This window comes from Apus apus, chromosome Z (assembly GCF_020740795.1).
Source record: "Apus apus isolate bApuApu2 chromosome Z, bApuApu2.pri.cur, whole genome shotgun sequence".
In the NCBI taxonomy this organism is placed as follows: domain Eukaryota; kingdom Metazoa; phylum Chordata; class Aves; order Apodiformes; family Apodidae; genus Apus; species Apus apus.
This window is the reverse complement of record NC_067312.1, coordinates 76589912-76607211: the sequence shown is the minus strand read 5'-3', so window position 1 is coordinate 76607211 and position 17300 is coordinate 76589912. Positions and strand designations below refer to the sequence as shown.

At 41.1% G+C, this 17300-nt stretch overlaps 1 protein-coding gene across 1 annotated transcript in view; it reads left to right on the top strand.

Annotated features, from left to right (window-relative positions):
- The window catches only part of MCTP1 (multiple C2 and transmembrane domain containing 1), a 276702-nt gene that overhangs the window by 159279 nt on the left and 100123 nt on the right, over positions 1-17300 (top strand). Inside the window, exon 10 of the mRNA XM_051643546.1 lies at positions 4579-4672. Within this exon, the coding sequence (XP_051499506.1) occupies positions 4579-4672 (94 nt within the window). The remainder of the gene's footprint in view (positions 1-4578; positions 4673-17300) is intronic.

The following is a 17300-nucleotide window of genomic DNA, read 5'->3' as shown; positions in this document are numbered from 1 at the left end:
TTAGAGACTGGAGTAGTTTTGTGTATCATCAAAATAATAGTTTTAAACAGTATTTCCATTTCAAAATATTATGAAGCCAATTATTTTCATTTCCCAGCATCCTCACAGTAACAAAATCTGTGTAGTTTTAGCAAAGCAACAGAGAGGGGAGCTCTTACTCCAGCAATTGCTAATACCTAAGTCAGTAAAAGTAACTGTCTTACTACACACGGAGAAAGAAGGAGAAAAAAAGCTATTTCCACTTAAAATTACAAAGCTTTTATTGTACAATGCTGCCAGGTGTTTAGAAAGGCTTCTCTAGACACTCAGCCATTAAACCAAGCTCTGACTAACAAAGAGCCGCTTAATTTTTTTTAGATTTTAAAATATTCCTATTCCATGACTGACATCCTTTCAATAACTGAATTTAATAAAGATGTACCTTATCAGGCTGTGCAGATAACATGAAGTGCTAGTACTAATGCTGTACAATATTCTTCAAACAGATTAGCAGGATGTGCGCTTCAGCAAATTTATTCTGGCTATCTCCAGTGGATCAGCTGTCTGCTAATGCTTGTACAACTCCTACACCAATAGTGTTATCATAAACACAGTTTAATAGAGGTGACTTAGTGAGGCTAACCATAATATTCCTAAACCAACTGAGAGCTAAGGTATTGTGCACCAGCTTTGGAAAATAATTACAATTAAAGAGAGTTGTTGCACATCTTGGGATCCACCAGGAGAGTCTGTGGATGGCAGAGTAGATCTTTGTAAATATAATAAATCCCCCAGGGATACGTTTTTGAGGTGACACACTCCTTGCTACCAAGTGCAACAATGCTGTGTTTCTGTGGATTATTGTGTGTGATGATATGGCAGTCATGTGATACTGATGGTTTTGATAATTTAGTAGCAGTATAGAAATAATGTTATGACCGTGTGTTACCAGTCAGTTTTCCAAAATTTCCAATTTTTTTGTTCCCACTGTAAGACACAATAATGTGGTGTAAGAATCATCTGTTTATTTTCCTTTCTTACATATTCACGGATACGTATCTCTCCTTACATTTACATTATTGTATGCATTTGAAAACATTTATATTTCTGGAAGATGTTCTTACTGCAGAGGCATGAGTTTCTCCTTATGTGTTTTTGAGAACTGAGGCATCACTATGTCTTTTTGATACCTTTTGCTTTTTCTAATAAAATGACCGGTGGACAGCAGAAGAAAGACGTTGCAAAGAGTCACAAAATTCAGACAGTTTCTTTTCACTGATGTTTGATTCATCCTAGGTGTTCACATCTCTCCTTCAGAACCGATACATAGGCAGCGTGTGCAGTCAGCAAGATGTTTTGGGGTTTATTTTTTGTCATCTTAAAAAAAAAAAAAATTAAAAAAAATCCTCCTTCCATTTGAGAAATGTATTTTGCACCCTTCCTGCAGCCAAAAACAGTTAATGAGCTGACCTTGCCATCAGATCAAATAGCCTTGGAAAATGACTCTATTACTGTCATTTAACCATTTGTAGCTGAACATCAGAGCCTTACAAATTAAACAGGCATTACTGTTTGAACCATTATTTTACCACAATTGTCTGAAAAGATTAATTCCTTTTGGGGTAGAGGGGGGGGGGAGGGAGGTGGGGGGCACATTAATGGGTACAGACCAAGAGAGATTGTATGACCTTTTCAGAACGGGTGTGCTGAACCCACGGTCCCCCTTGTCACAGTTTAAAAAACAGAGGAGCTAGTTTAGAGAAGAAGTTGTTAGCATTCCGTTTTTATTATGACATTTCACAGTCATCCGATTTAATGTCCCTTGACCAGATTGTCCACCGTGAGACGATGGGCTTGAAATGTTATTTAGAGCATTGATAAAAGGTGAGCAGCTCTAAGATGACAGCGAGTCATAAGGCTGGTGGTATGACATTAATTTTCTCCATAACAGAGATGGAATAAGACGTCATGGTGACAAGCTGTCAATCAGTACTGGCCCCTCAGTGTATCTCGATGCCATGGGATGGGGTATTGCTTCTCCCATAATAGAGCTGAACTGAGATGCTCTCCCTGACAGCTGCTGCAGCCATACAGAAAATATATTATACAGCCTTTCATTAAAAAAATAAAGAGGACTCATCTCCAGAGCATTTCAATCTTTTCCCATCTATTGAGGGCTGAAAAGATTCACAGCAAATCACGGATTCCTCTGCTATGGAAATTGCAGGCTTCAGAAACCATACAGGATTTGAGGCCTTCAACAATAATCATAAATAAGAAGACAGAATATCATCTGATAAATCATTACTTAAAGTTATGTATTTAAAGTAATGTATTAAAGTAATTTGCTTCTCCCAGAGTCTCTGCTGTGGCATTGTATGCGTTTTCAGCAGTCTCCACAGTCACAATGTGCAGTAAATGAATCTAAGCCAGCTGACTTGCTGGAACTGCAAGTTCAAAAATAATTATTCCATGGGATGTTAGCAAAGGTAAGAAAGTGAAATAAAGCACTGTTGCTTTTCTGCAGAGTGAGCTTACCAGGGTGAAATTAGGAAAAAGGGGACTGCAGGGTGCTGCAGGAAGGGGGGCTTGCTCCATGCTTTGTTTTTGCCTTGTTTTCTTTCGGAATCTTAGTGTTTGTTTCATTGGGAAACACTTCTGTAAATCCTTCCACTTTCCCTGTGGTATTGGGGCAGAATTATCTCCACTGTGGCACCTCTTCTGATAAGCAGCTTCCACATGGTTGATGGTTATTGTAATAAATGAGGGCTGGTGCCAACGAGGGTTTGAATTATAACGGTGCTCTCTGCAGCACCATCTCTGCCACCCTCAGCTCGTCAGCCTGCGAGCAGTCTGTGCTGATTAAAGTTGACCATCAGTATTTTTAAGCTGTATTTCTGATGATTAACGTATCAAGAATGATTTAAAAAAATGGTTAGCCACTATGTGTTTGTTTGTGTGTCTGTGTGGCACGAGGGGTGCCACAGGTAAGGGGGTTCCTCCCCTGCACACCGAGCTAAGACCTGCACTGTGAACGGTGAGTGGTCAGCTAGGGCTTGTGGAATTAAAATCAGAGTGTGATTTGACTGTTAGAGTTGTCTTATTAATAAAAGGACAGGGATGCATGCTATATATCCCGCATTTTAATGGGTAGGTTATCTGTGTGTAAACAACAATGAAGTTTTCACAAACTGCCGTTTAATGTTTCATTTCAGCAGCACCTGTGTTTTTCAAATCGCTGGTGTTATTTATTCTGCCTTTCCCTAACAGTCAGTTCTGCCTTCTTAACAGATTAAAGGGTTGTTGACTTTGTTTTTTACCTGATGTTTGCATATTCTAGAAACCTAGACGTTATCATAAGCAGTGGAAAAGGCTTCAGCTGCACTACATTAAAATTTTAGAAAAGGCCAGAGGCATTAAATGCATTAGTCCAGATTCTAAAATACTTCAGAATAAAGGTACATGGCAGTGTTTATGAACAAGACCTGCAAAAAAACAGCATATATATATATATATATAAAGTGATTTAAAATTGACGTGGAAATCTAATTTTAGTCTCCTCATTTAGATTTTGTCCCCTAGGTTATCTAAAAACTAAATGATAATAGCAGGTTAGTTATTAATTGATTGCAGATTCAAAGTTGCATTCGATGTTCTAGCATTTGAAATTGTCTGACTTTTAAATTATATCCACCCTTAAAGCTTGAGAATTTTGGCATGTAACAGCTAACTGTTACAATGCTTACGCTTAGTTATTTGAAAAAAGAGCAGCAAGAGAACACACTTTCAGAGCAGCTTTCTAAAACTGTGTTGGGTGAATAAATGCAAGTGTTAGTCTGCTGTTTAATTTTTTCTTCCTTTTTTTAATGTGTGTAGATGTTGCAGAAAATTGCATTTAAAAAAAGTGATTTATAGCAAGAGATTTCTGCCATGAAATTGGAACCATCTTTTAATTAAATTTTTATATCTTTTTTTGCATATTATTATTATGAAAATTACTGAGTTTTTATAATTATCTTCTGATTGGTTTTGCTCGTGTTATTTGCAAACTATATGCAAGCTTATATATGCATTTATGCTGTATATGCAAGCTTGCACGTAGTGTTCAGCTACAACAGACACAATATTGGCCCTAAGTCACTCTTCAAAATATTGCAGCCATAAAAGGGAAAGTATGGACACAGAGCTCACTAAAAGGAGAGAAAGTGGTTTATTGTTTGTATTAATTTTGTTAGTAGTAGTAATGTAGTAGTAGTTTGTAGTAATTTTGTTAGATGTAACTGAAATTGTTGATGGGCAGTTGTTCATGTAGTATTAGGGGATGAATTCAGTAAAGCTAGTCTTATATTTAATAATTCAGGTTCTGATTTTTCCTTTGTATTTTTCATTGGCAAGTTGAAGTTGTGAAACACTGAAGGAAACACGGACAACTTTACATCCTTCAGAAAACAATAATTACAAGTATGAGCACGTTGGACAGAATTGCACTGATAACCTGGGCTGGGGAGGACAGTATTGATGCTGCTTTTGGTTTCTCTTTTTTTTTTCTTTTTTTTTTTTTTCAATCTAGAATTTCTTTTTCTTTCTATCATTTTTCAGAGTCCACTGGCGCTGTTCGGTAACATGAACGACGTGGGATTCCTGCAGGTGAAGGTCATCAGGGCAGAAGCATTGATGGCAGCTGATGTCACAGGCAAGGATCCCTTTAGATTCTCTGACAGTAAACATCCTAGTAGGACCAGGCCAGGGAAAAGGTGCTTAAAACAGAACTTCATCAAAACATTATTCTCAGTTTTCACAGTCCCACCTTCTGCTCGTTAAAGAAAAAATCCTCAGACAAACAAACAAACAAGCAAAAAAATTGCAAGCAAGGCAGCAAGTCATTCTATTGCTAGCAGAGCCCTGCATAGGTTGTTTCTCAGAAGGGTGAAATAAAACCTTTTCCTCCATCAGAAAAAAATATATCGAAAAGACGTCTTTTTTTGGAAAACACAAATATGCAAAGTTATCCAAATTAAAGCTGAATTCCAGAGGACACGGCAAGTAAAAGCTGTTAGATATTACTGTACAGTTTTTTTCCATAAGGAGGCATTTGGTATCTTCCAGATACTTAGCAAAGGTGCTGTTGGTTTCAGAAATCTCAAATAAATGCAGGCTCATGTCACTACAGCTCATCTGCTTAAGAAGGGACGTATAAAAATCATTTATATTTTCTATTTTAAGAAGTGTAAGTGGAATGGGTAATTTAACCTTTTGCTTTTCGAAATGAAGAAAAGGTATTTCAGCCATATTGACCATATTTCTCCAGAAGTGTCCAGGTTATCTCTGCTGTAGTTACAATCACCTTCACACTGCACCAGCTGAATGGAGCAAAATGAGCTTGCACTGTGTCAGAAAAGAACCATCTCTGCTTTAAAAAAAAAAAAAAAAAAAAAAAAAAAAAAGGAAAAAAAAGAAGGGAACTATATTAATTGCAATTTGAACGTAAATATTCTGTTACAGGAGAAGATACAGTCATATAGCAACATATTCATTTTTAGTATTTTTTTGTAAATTATCTTGAGTTCCTTTTTTGTTGTGTTTGTTTTTTTCTCTTTTTTTCTCAGACAAGCAAACATTTCATTGCTGAAACTGATCATCCAGCTTGTGGCACACAAAATAGCAGATTCTATTTTTGGGGAGGCTGGAGAAATGCTTCTAAAGATTCTTCACTCTGCTTTGACCTTATAATCCAATGTGGTCTGAACAGAGAGAGAGAGATTAAGTTATTCAGGGGCAAATGGAATAATTCAGTCCCTGACCTCGTTCAGTCTTCAACTTTTCCAGATCAACATGCCATTTGTGCTGGTTGAACAAATTTTTGGGGATACGTTTGATTCAATTAAAGATGTACAGGGCTGCCAAAAATTTTCAGACATTGCATTTAGAGGGACGAGCAGGAAGAGGGGGCAGAACACTCAGAAACTTCCTGTGCCCCATGTATTTTGTTCATTATCAAGAAAAGGCATCTGTAGAGCAGATACGGTTTGTAAGATGGCTGTGCATTCCAGACACAGCAGAAATTGTTGCATAGTTTGAGCAAAAAAATACCTGGTATTTCAAAAAGAGGACAGAGAGGGTTTTTATTGACTGCTGTAGTAATTCAGAGCTGTTTTTAGTAACGTGAGCAAGTGTGGATCGTTACTTTCAAGTTAAACCTTGAACAGTAGGAGTGAGAAATAAATCAAAGTAGTTACTTGATAATTGTCAATAAACTGTGTTTGCAAAAATTGTGTAGAACTTGACCCTCCACCTTTACACAACTCAGGAGTCAGTGTGGAGAGTGCTGTCATCACTGGTGTAACTTACACGATGCAGGATTCCTTATGTGAGCAAAAGCTAAGGACTGGTTTGCTCTTCTAACAATAGAGAGTCAATCTTTTGCCCCCTGAGCCAGAAAAGCAGCTGAAACACCTGTATGGTACCTGTGTGGTTTGCTCTGTTTCCTGTCTGCTGGACATATCCCATTTCACTTTCAGGAATCTTTTCATGTGAAGTAATAAATGAAAATTTATTAGTTGGAGCTGAATGGATTTTAAGAATCCTTAATATTCCATCATTAAGCATAAGCAGAGAGGGAAAAAGATTTCTGTAATCTTTTTAAGTAGTCATCAATCTCACTACAGTTGCAAGGATTTTTTTCTTCCCCCCCCCCTTCCCAAATGTGAAATTTTTCTTTTGTTACCATACATTCATTGAGCACCATTGTAATACTGTATTAACTCTGTGTGAATAAAGAGCAATTGAGACTCCTGTTGAATGAATGAGTAAAAAGCACAAATTACTTTTTAATGAAACCCTCAATTCTTCTCCTTTCCACAGAAAGCCCATAGCCTTGTTCAGCTGAATGCTACTACAGTAGGTCACTTCAGTTAAGCCCCTAATAAACTGTTGGTAGTCAAGGGCAGATTTTTCTCCAGTCTCAATGGACAGGGCACTTAGATCATTAAAATTAGTGCAGATATTTAAAAAAAAACAACAACCAGGGAGATTAAAGGATGTTGGTTTGGCCTTGGTCTATGCCCCTGACATGTACATGTGCATGGAACAAGATGCCAAGGTGGACTGGAATTTTGGTGAAGTTGTGGGCAGGGGAGCAGGTGGGCACTACCAGTTTGAAATGGGCTGCTCAAAGGTGCCCTAACTGGGTTTGAAAAATACCCCAGAAAAGGACAAAGTGAGGCTTCTCTCCACTCAGCCCACTTGAAAGGAAGTCCAGGAAGGAGAGGATGGATGAAGAGTTGAGAGATTCCCCACTGGGGCTTGAAAGCTCACCTTGACTTCAGGCAGAGCTGAAAAATAAGGCATCTTCATGGACCAGGGCCTTTGAGAGAACTGTCAGGTCTATGAGGAGGTCTTCCAGGAAAAAAAAGTTCTTTCTTGTGAGGGTGGGGAGAGCCTGGCCCAGGCTGCCCAGGGAAGCTGTGGCTGCCCCATCCCTGGCAGTGTTGAAGGGCAGGTTGGATGGGGCTTGGAGCAGCCTGGAATGGTGGGAGGTGTCCCTGCCCATGCAGGGATGGCACTGGATGGGCTTTAAGCTCCCTTCCAACCCAAACCATTCTATGATTTTATGATTCTATGAACCTTCTGTGATCAAAACACATTTTTAGGGCTTCCACTAGTTGAAAATTACATACGGTTGGGAGTTGTGGTCACAGCAAAAATTCCTTCCTGGAAAACAAACCTTTTAGAATATGTTTTTCTTAAACTATAATCTAAGAAATGGAACGACACTGAGTGTCGTGTTCACTTTTTGCTTCCCTTACTGAGAAGAGAGTTTAATTTAAATCTATTGTATCTTAGCTATTCAGTACAAGGCTGTTTCCTCCCTAAATCCTCAGCTAAAAGTGATGTTTTCCCGTTTCCCCACGTCTTGTGGTCCCTCTGGAAGACGGGCATACCTTCTGGAGGGTTCTGCTGCTTGCAGACCCTGGCACAGCAGCGTGCGTGCCCGCCGCCCTTTTGCGTGCAGAAACACCCTGCTGCTGCAGGAGAGGGCCAGGTGGATTCCTCATGCCAGTTTGCCTCTGAAATGAATAAGTTCTCTGTTCACCTGACCCGTGGTGAGTTTTGGGAAGCAACAGACCCCTCACCATGATGTAATTAATGCCTTGTTTAGGCAGTGGCCAGGTAAGGGGATTCCTTCTGCGGTGGGGTCAGGTCTAGGTGGGTCGTGGTGGGAGGATGCTGGCGTTGCAGGCAGAGCTTGCGTCACCTTTCTGGGGCAAGATGCCTCCCCACCTTTTTTTTTCCCCTTCTGCAGCAAAATAAAACTCAAAACCTCTGCTGTGGTCGAGAAGCAGGAAGGGTGGGAGAAAGACGTGCCGCGGGCTTGACCACCTTCTGCCAAAGTCCCGTTATTTCCAGTGGTGATAGTTAGCAACTCAGATTCATTAGCCGAGCAAACCCCACGCCCGGCGCGGCGGCCTGCCTGCAAAAAACAGTTTGTTTTGCTGTCTTTGGGCTTTAATTAAGATGTGTCCAATTCCAGGCCCCTGGCTCCCCTCTCCCCCTGCCCCCACCCTGCTCGCTGTGTCACAGACCGGCGATCAGACGCTTTCAGATGGTCCAGCCCATGACTTTGACCTTCTGCGTGGTCCGGCGTTCCCTGGGGAACCGTTCAGCTCATGAGGTCTGATTTCACACTTCCAGGATGCCTCGGCTCTCTTAACAATGACAGGGAGACAAAGCCCTTTAGAGCGGGCCGCATGGGGACTTGTTTAAATTGGAAACTAGAGAGGAGTCAAGGAACAAGGTTACAGGCTACAGAATAGTGCTTTTAATAAAGAGCTCACAGCTCTGGTGCAGCTCAAAGAGGGCTACCTCTGTACAATTAATTGAGACATTTATCTGGAGCATCTCGGGCCTCTACTTTCTCACAGAATTATGTGATAAATATCAGCTAAGAGGCAAATGAGATGTGCATGAAATGAATTTTTAACACTTTGATTACTGTGTCTCCAGTCTTCATTAGAAGTAAATTTATTTGTATTTCTGACCTCGTTATTAATCAGTTGTCTGCAGGGGGGGCTCAGGGGGGTAGGGTACCACGATTTCAGAACTTGGTGAATCAGACAGATTTGGCTAAAGAGCTCAGTGGTATTTGGGTTTACAGTCAAAAGCTTTTCAGGCTTCTCTGAAGAACAGAAACTAAGCATAGAAAATGAGGCAGAATTTTATTTTCTTTTTTTTTTCTTCTTCCTCTTATTTAGTTTCATGTTTGGAATTCAGCCTCCCTTCTAAAAAAAAAACACAATAAAATTCTGTGTTAAAATTGTGATTAGAGCCCTGGAAAATAGGATGTAGATGCCTAGGTGGCTAAACGTGCAGAATGTAAATCAGTTTTCTAAAATCTGTTCTACTAAAATGCCCTAATACCACATGTACAAAAATGGTCTTTGAAATTGTTCTCCAAATGCTAGGAAATGTCAGAGTGATGTACACAAACGTTAAATTCACAAAGGTATGGAAGCCCATGCATGTAAAATTGAAGGAATAAATTCCAAGGCCCTTTGGAAATATGGTTCCAAAAGTAATTTGCTCTGTCAATTAGTGCAACCAGATTTCAATATACACTTGAATTATCTTCACAAAGTACAGAAATCTACTAGATGGGCAGTGTTCTATGGTAGATAAAAATCTTGCCTGGCCCTGTCTTTATAGGTTACCTGAAGGCATCAGTCCAATGTCTCACACTGCAAAAACCACCTTTTTTAAAGGAAATAGCAGTTTTAGGATACCAAGGGCAAAATCAGGATTTAAAATACATTTTTGTTCAGCCTTAATTTTTGGAATTAAGTCGGCAGCGAAGAGGGTGGTTTGTGATTATTCGCGTTATTTTTATTTGATTGTTTGTTTGTTTGTTTGTTTGCTGTGAATATTCTGTGGAGCTGAGTTTCTGGGGGTGGTGGCACTATGCTGAATCACCTGGCAAGGCACCTCCCACATCCATCATGCCAGTCCTTTGCAACATGACTGCAGCAGTGCTGCTGGAGAGGAATCATCATTTCCATTTTAAAGATGGAAAACTAGGAAAGGTTAACTGACTCAGCTAAGGCCGACAGAGCAAGTCCTTGTCAAAGCTGGCATTTGGCTTGGGTCCTGTACTTAATCCATTAGATAAGGCAGCTTCTCATGCTATTGAGCCATTCCTCCTCCTGGCCAAAGGTCAGGCTGACTGCTCTGTCACAAGCAGCTGGCTGGCAGGGAGCTTGGAACAACATTAGTGACATTAGCCTCTGCATGAGTGGCACTGCCCCCCAGAGTCATGAACTGGCTGTCTTGTCTTCCCAAAAAAATAAAGGCCTTTTTTGGCTGTGGGGACTTAGATCCCTAATGGGCAGGCATGGCCAGCAGTGGGGGAGAACCATAATAGCCTATGAAATATTCAAACAATATCTCAGCTATCATAACCACATTAAACTGGGTTGAACTTTGTGAAGTTGTGCTTTGTGGGCTTGACTTTTAAAAAGCAGAAATAGAATTGAACTCTGCTATTAAATTTTTAAACTATTTATTTATATATATTTTTTCTGTAGTCTCTATGATTCTAGTTCAGTTTGGATAATGTCATTTCAGCAATGCAAATAGTCCTGTCATACCTGGATTAGAATAAAGCCAGCAATTTGCTTGAAATTGGTTCATGGTCTAGCCAGTGCTTTCTATCAGTCTATGTGCCTTTACAGACCAACCAGTGGCAGGTGAATGTTAAATGCCAGTCCATATTGAGCCTGCTGCATGATTCCTTCTGTGTAGGAAAGTGTTGAAGAAACAAAAGCAGAAAATCATTTGTGTCTCTGGGCACAGAACAAATCAATGCCTATAGCCTCAGCATCTCCACAGGGCTCCAGGGGAGGTAGCCCCATGCTCTCTGGTGTCCCTTCTCACTTAATCCTTATCAAGTGCAGTAATTTTTCTACCCAAGACAGGTAGTTCTGCCGGATGCTTCTTGGCTTCCCTCTACTCTGAAGAGCAATTGAATGAGTGGTAGTTCCTTGTAAGAGTTTGTGGCAGCTCTGATTGAGAATGAGTTGATACTACAGCAGATGGTCCTGATTATCTATTTCCTTTCCTACAAGCTGGATTTTTAAAGGTTTTGTTTAGACTTACGTGGGGAAGAAAAGAACAGTTTCCCACAGGTTGAAAACCAAAAAGCATGATATTGATGACTGTACAGAGGTGTTCTTTTCCTGTCTAAAACAGGGAGTCACCTAACTGCATGAAGTATGGATGTTTCCACACGTTTGTTCCTGAAGTCTCTTCTTTTACAATATTAACTGAATGATATAAACATGACATGCAGTGTTCTGGAGACAAATGCATGTATTTAATAGAGTTTTATCACAAAAAAGACATCACAATGGCAAGCAAGAAGTGTAAATTTAAGTTTTGATAACTTTTAAGCAAGAAAAACTATTTGTGGACAAGTGGAGTTAAAATTCAGTACAAAAGTGCAATTAAGTTGAACTGAAGTCCCTGTTTGCAAAGGGTTGCAGTGCTCCAAAATGATTTTTTGCTGGGAAAACAATCTACCAAGAAAAAAAAAATTAAAATATTGGACAGCTTCTCCCCCAGGGACTGTTGAAGGACGTATCTGTTTAACTTGCCCAGAATTATGAGTTATACTTTATTGCAGTTTGACAGCTCTAATATTCAGGTAAAGTTCATCTTTCTACAAACAAAAGACACTTGGGTCTCAATTGGTCACATGCCACTTGATCTCTTGAGATGAACCAGTACTTCTGGAGTTGGTTTTGAGATAAAACCCAGTGTTTTGTTTCAGTTGCCCATGAGAATGGACAGAGGTCAGCTCTGGAAGATGAGCTACAGTGGCAGGTGTCTGAGATCAGTCCAGCAGTCCTAGAACATCAGTTCACAAGGGTTCAGAAGCCACCAGACATCTCTGGTGCTGGCTGATGAGTTCCATCATGGTGAGCCAGGCTGATCTACAAATGTGATTGTCCTGTGGCCTTTGAACTGCTGCAAAGGGCTTTTCCTAAACTTTTCCAAGTGAAAAACACAGCAAAACTGTTAGGTAGTCTGGTGCTGTAGCTACTTGAGAAGAAAATTTCGAAAGCTAAAATTTTGTGGAGACAAGAGGTTTTGTTGTTTTGATTTTCTAAAGAAGATTTTGAGAAGCAATTGAAAACTGTCACTCTTTAGGTCTCTTTTCTATTATGGAAAAGTGTAATTCATATACCTGCAGCAGAAAAAAAAAAGAATCTGGGATCCAAACTTACTTTATTTCTTTTTTGAAGGACTTCCTGTGCTGTGGGGGACTTCGAGCAAATAACCAGTAATTACCTCTCTAGTTCTTGTTAGCCTCTCCTGCAGCTTAACCACTGCTGAGGAGCTGGGCTGGCTTGAGCTGATGGGTGCACAGTTCATCCAGGGCAGTGCTATAGTTCTGAGAAGTAAGGTGATAAGTCAATTAGTTTAAAAACTGATGGTTTAATTAATTAATATGTGTAGTGTGCAGCGTGAGGGACACAGTGCTGATTGAAGTAAAATACTTTACTTAGGTCTAAGTAAAATAGTGTCTTGCCAATACAGCACAGCACAGAAAACAGTATCTGCCAGACTAGGTGCAGTGTGTGGCATGGTGAAAAGAATGGAAAGCTTCCAAAATTGTGTAGGTATTTAATTTTTTTTCAGTGGTAGCTTACATTACAAAGTAGAACTACTTTTAGGGGATGTTCTCAGATAGTCCAGGTTTGTAATGGGTAGAGGGTAAAAAAAGGTGAGGGAGATCTGTCAAAAAAGAAGCTGCTTTCCCCTTCCAGATTATTATGCATATTATGTATTTTAGCACTTCATTTCTGTCATTTCAGGAGCCCTTTAGGACTGCAGAGTCCAAAAGGCATGTGATGTTACAGCAACAGAGTGGATTAATGGGATTTGTTCTGCTTCTCATTGAGGTTTACTGCAGGTCTGATGTCAGTAACTTGGAAGGTGTACTTGGCTGGCTTTTGCTACCTGCTTGAATCTCAGATTCCTTCCAACAGTACCAATCATGATTAGTACCACTGAGAATAGAGTAATAGAACCATGAAGGTTGAAGGGCACCTTAAAGATCACCCAGTTCCAACCCCTGCATGGGCAGGGAACCCAACCACCAGACCAGGCTGCACAAAACCTCCTCCAACTTGGCCATAAAAACCTCCAGGGATGGGGCATCAACAGCCTCCCTGGGCAGCCCATCCCAGCACCTCACCACCCTTGAAGTGAATTTCTTCCTCACATCTAACCTAAATCTTCCCTTTCTCAGTTTAAAACCCTTCCCCTGGCTCCCATCCCTCCCTGCCCTTGTCCCAAGTTCCTCCCCAGCTTTCCTGGAGACCCTCCAGGCACTGGAAGGTGCTCTAAGGTCTCCCTGGAGCCTTCTCTTCTCCAGGCTGAACACCCCAACTCTCCCAGCCTGGCTCCAGAGCTGCTCCAGCCCTCGGATCATCTTGGTGGCCCTTCTCTGGACCCTCCCAACAGGTCTGTATCTTTATTCTGCTGAGGGCACCAGAGCTGTACACAGTATTCCAGGAGGGGTCTGACCAGAGCAGGTCATGGTCATGAGATCATGAGATTACTGAACATCCTGAGTGCTGGTTTGGGTAGTGCTGGGAGATGCTTTTCATGTGTCAGTGCCTCAAGCAGCTGATGGTCACCCCCCCCCTTGCACAGCTCTGAGCACACATTTAGGGCTGTATTCTGTAGAAATTTGTGTGTGTCCTCCTCTAAAGTGACTGGAACTGTCACTGGAGACCTTTGAAAGGCACAGAGCAGGTTGCTAGTTGGAAGACCCTCAGCAGACAGAGGGATTTGGGTAGAATATATTGACATATGACGGGTGATATATGGTGATATGTGACAGTCCTGATGTAGTCTGCAGTGAAAGGCACTGCTTGGGGTGACAACATAATTTAGAATAATGATGTCATTGAGCATATGCAGGACAAGTCTAATCAAAGGTTTTTAAATATGCTTGTAGGACTGCCAGATGGACAGCACTTTTCTAAATACATGGGGTTCTTTATATAAAAATGAGGAAAACCATTTATCTAGCTCTTGTTTGGAAATGCTAGTTGCATTAACTAGGCAGGAGTTGACTGAGACTGCCTTGGGTTAGAGTATGTGTTGAGCTTATGGGACAACTTTTGAATAATAGAGTAATGAATTTACTTGGTGAGTTCCCAGATTTCCTTGGTTCTACTGGAGACCAAGGAGACCTAAGGAGAAGATCTTTTAATATTCTAGTGCTCTCATAAGGCTTTCTTTGGGAGTGATCCCAGTATTTTGAACATTCTTGCAGTGCAGCAGGTTGCTGTGGCTGTGAGTCAGAGTTAAGATTGCAGTTACTCTTCCTGATAATGAGAACCTGAAAGATGATGGGGGGGATATGAGTTTCACCAAATAGATGAACATAGCCCTAGCTTTGTCTTTCTGGATCATGTTCACTAATTTGGGTTGGTACCCAAACAACATTTGCACATACATTTAGCATGTTGGCCATGAGTGCTGCCTTTCAGATACCCAGTGTGGTTATTATTAGTGTTTTAGCATAAGGAAGAGGTGCCCACAGGTGTTGGTTAAGGGCTTTGCACATGGGAACTTGATAGCCTCCTTATATAGCAAAAGCAGGATTCCTTACCAGAGATGTTGTCCAGTTCTGGAGCCCCCAGCACAGGAAGGACATGGAGCTGTTGGAGAGAGGCCAGAGGAGGCCCCGGAGATGCTGGGAGGGCTGGAGCAGCTCTGCTCTGGAGCCAGGCTGGGAGAGTTGGGGTGTTCAGCCTGGAGAAGAGAAGGCTCCAGGGAGACCTGAGAGCACCTTCCAGTGCCTGGAGGGGCTCCAGGAAAGCTGGGGAGGGGCTTGGGACAAGGGCAGGGAGGGATGGGAGCAGGGGGAAGGGTTTCCAGCTGGCAGAGGGAGCTGGAGCTGAGATGTGAGGGAGAAATTCTGGGCTGTGAGGGTGGGGAGAGCCTGGCCCAGGTTGCCCAGGGAAGCTGTGGCTGCCCCATCCCTGGCAGTGTTGAAGGGCAGGTTGGATGGGGCTTGGAGCAGCCTGGGCTGCTGGGAGGTGTCCCTGCCCATGCAGGGGTGGCACTGGATGGGCTTTAAGCTCCCTTCCAACCCAAATGATTCCATAATTCTGTGATTCTGTGTTCATGGCCTGATGACTTTTACTTGTCCACCATAATATTTGGGCCTTCCTTTCTGCCATTTCACAATATTTTCTATTGTCAAATTTGGTCTCAAGCTGTTCTCAAATTATAGTAATGAGGAGATATGAGATGTTGAGAATGAAAGGGAGATTTTTATGTTTCTGAAAGCTGTTTGTCTTTGGTTTGATCAAGGACCTCTGTGATTGATGTTACGTATTATTTAGCTTTCTTAAGTGGTTTGGTATCCTTATAAATCTATAAGGAGAGTCATTGAAAAAGTGCATGTCAACAGATGCAGAAAATAAATTAATGTAGCAAATACTTTCTCTTTGCAGAAGGTGGCCTTTGGACACTGCAGTTGCATTTTCATGTGCCTATATAAAATTAACAAGCAGAAATCACATTGTACCATCACATGCAAGTATGGTTGGTGGTACTTTAAAAAGGAGATAAAGTAACTCACCTGCTGTGTCACTGCTGCCTTGTCTGAACTATCTTCTAGATGCTTTTTTTTTCAAATAGCAAAACCTATAGAACCTAAATAAATGTATTTAGTCTTGTGAGGTAGGAAAACATTGAGATGTGTGATGTATCTATCTCTGCTGACTACTGAATTAATCATTTTTCAAGGTTAGTGGGAAAGATTCAGTGGTATATTGTTTTCTAGAGAGGGTAAACTTCAACTCTTAACTGTAATTCACAATGTGTTTAAAACAATTATTCTTTATCATTAAAGTTAATAATATGCACATTAACCTCTGATGTAGTCTGAATCAATACTGCAGTTTGGGAGATGTGACCCCTGCACAGCTTTGTCTAAATATTGATTTCATTGTCATTTGTATAAGGTATGAAACAAATTACATGCCTCCCTAATATCATTAATGTAGCCCCCATTCAGCCACTCAATTTATGGCTCCTTATAATGCATGACAAAGCATTGCAGAATTATTGAAGACATTGTGAAATACAATTGCTTAGTGTGCTAGATTTGATTGTGGAAGGCCAGTGCTAACACTCAATAATTTTCAAACACTTGGGAAGAAAAGGAAAGCCCAAAGACAAGAGCCAAGAGCAGGCGACTCTGTAGCGTGGAACTTGGTTGTTCGTTTCCATCAGACAAAGTTCCCTTGGGTTCTGGGGGCTGCAGTTTCATTCTGCAGCTTTCTGCTTAGGTATTTGTAGCCTTACATGAAAATGATGCATATACTAGTACTGTGCCAAAGGCAAAGGTTGTTCTCTTCAGTCACTGGAGGAAATCAAAATAGGTAGGAGGAACAGCATCTCTGAGACTTGGCCAGCACTTAGAGCGGTTGTCATTACTGTCATAATTTGAAATATGAGGTAAGTCATGCACTCCACACTGTGATTTCTTCCCTTTATTGCAACTTTATTGCAATCCTGCTCCTCATGCTTTCGTTGCTTCTCCTTCCATCATACCTGTTCCTCAGATCTTCCCTCTCAACACCCTCTTACCCTTCCAGGAAACGTCAGGGTTGCCCTGAAACCCTGGAAATATCCATTTTCCCTTCTTTTGCTTCCTCCCTCTTCATAAAGCTCCTTTTTTACACAAGCAAACTGTTGTTAAGCAGGAGATTCAGGTGTCTGCTTTCCTTCTTCTCCTTTCCAAATACAAACCTTGGCCTCATGGATACCTAAGAAACAGCTCAGGGTAAGTTTCATGCCTTCCCCCTAAGCTTCCAGTGGCGGATGATTTTTCTTGCTCTTGGCTTGGTACCTAAGCACTGCTCACCTGCAGTCACTGTCTCTAAGCTGCCTATTTCATGAGGGGGACACACACACACAGACACACACAGACACATTTCCATTCCCCAGTTCATTTTCTTGAGCTTACAAAAAAAAAAAATTAAAATAATAAAAATACATGAAAAATCAACTTTTACATCCAGTCTAGGAAGCCGCTTCCTTTATCTCCATATTACATTTTCAAAGCAGCATCTTCATCCTTCCTCCTGTGGTGGCTTTTCATACTGGGGGACCTTCTTGTAAATATATGCAAAGCTACTTCGTTGTGCTTTAATGTATACAAAAAAATCTCCACCAGGTTTCAGCTTCTGCTGTGCCACGGCTGCAGCGCATCATTCCAGCTGGTACCGTCTCATTGT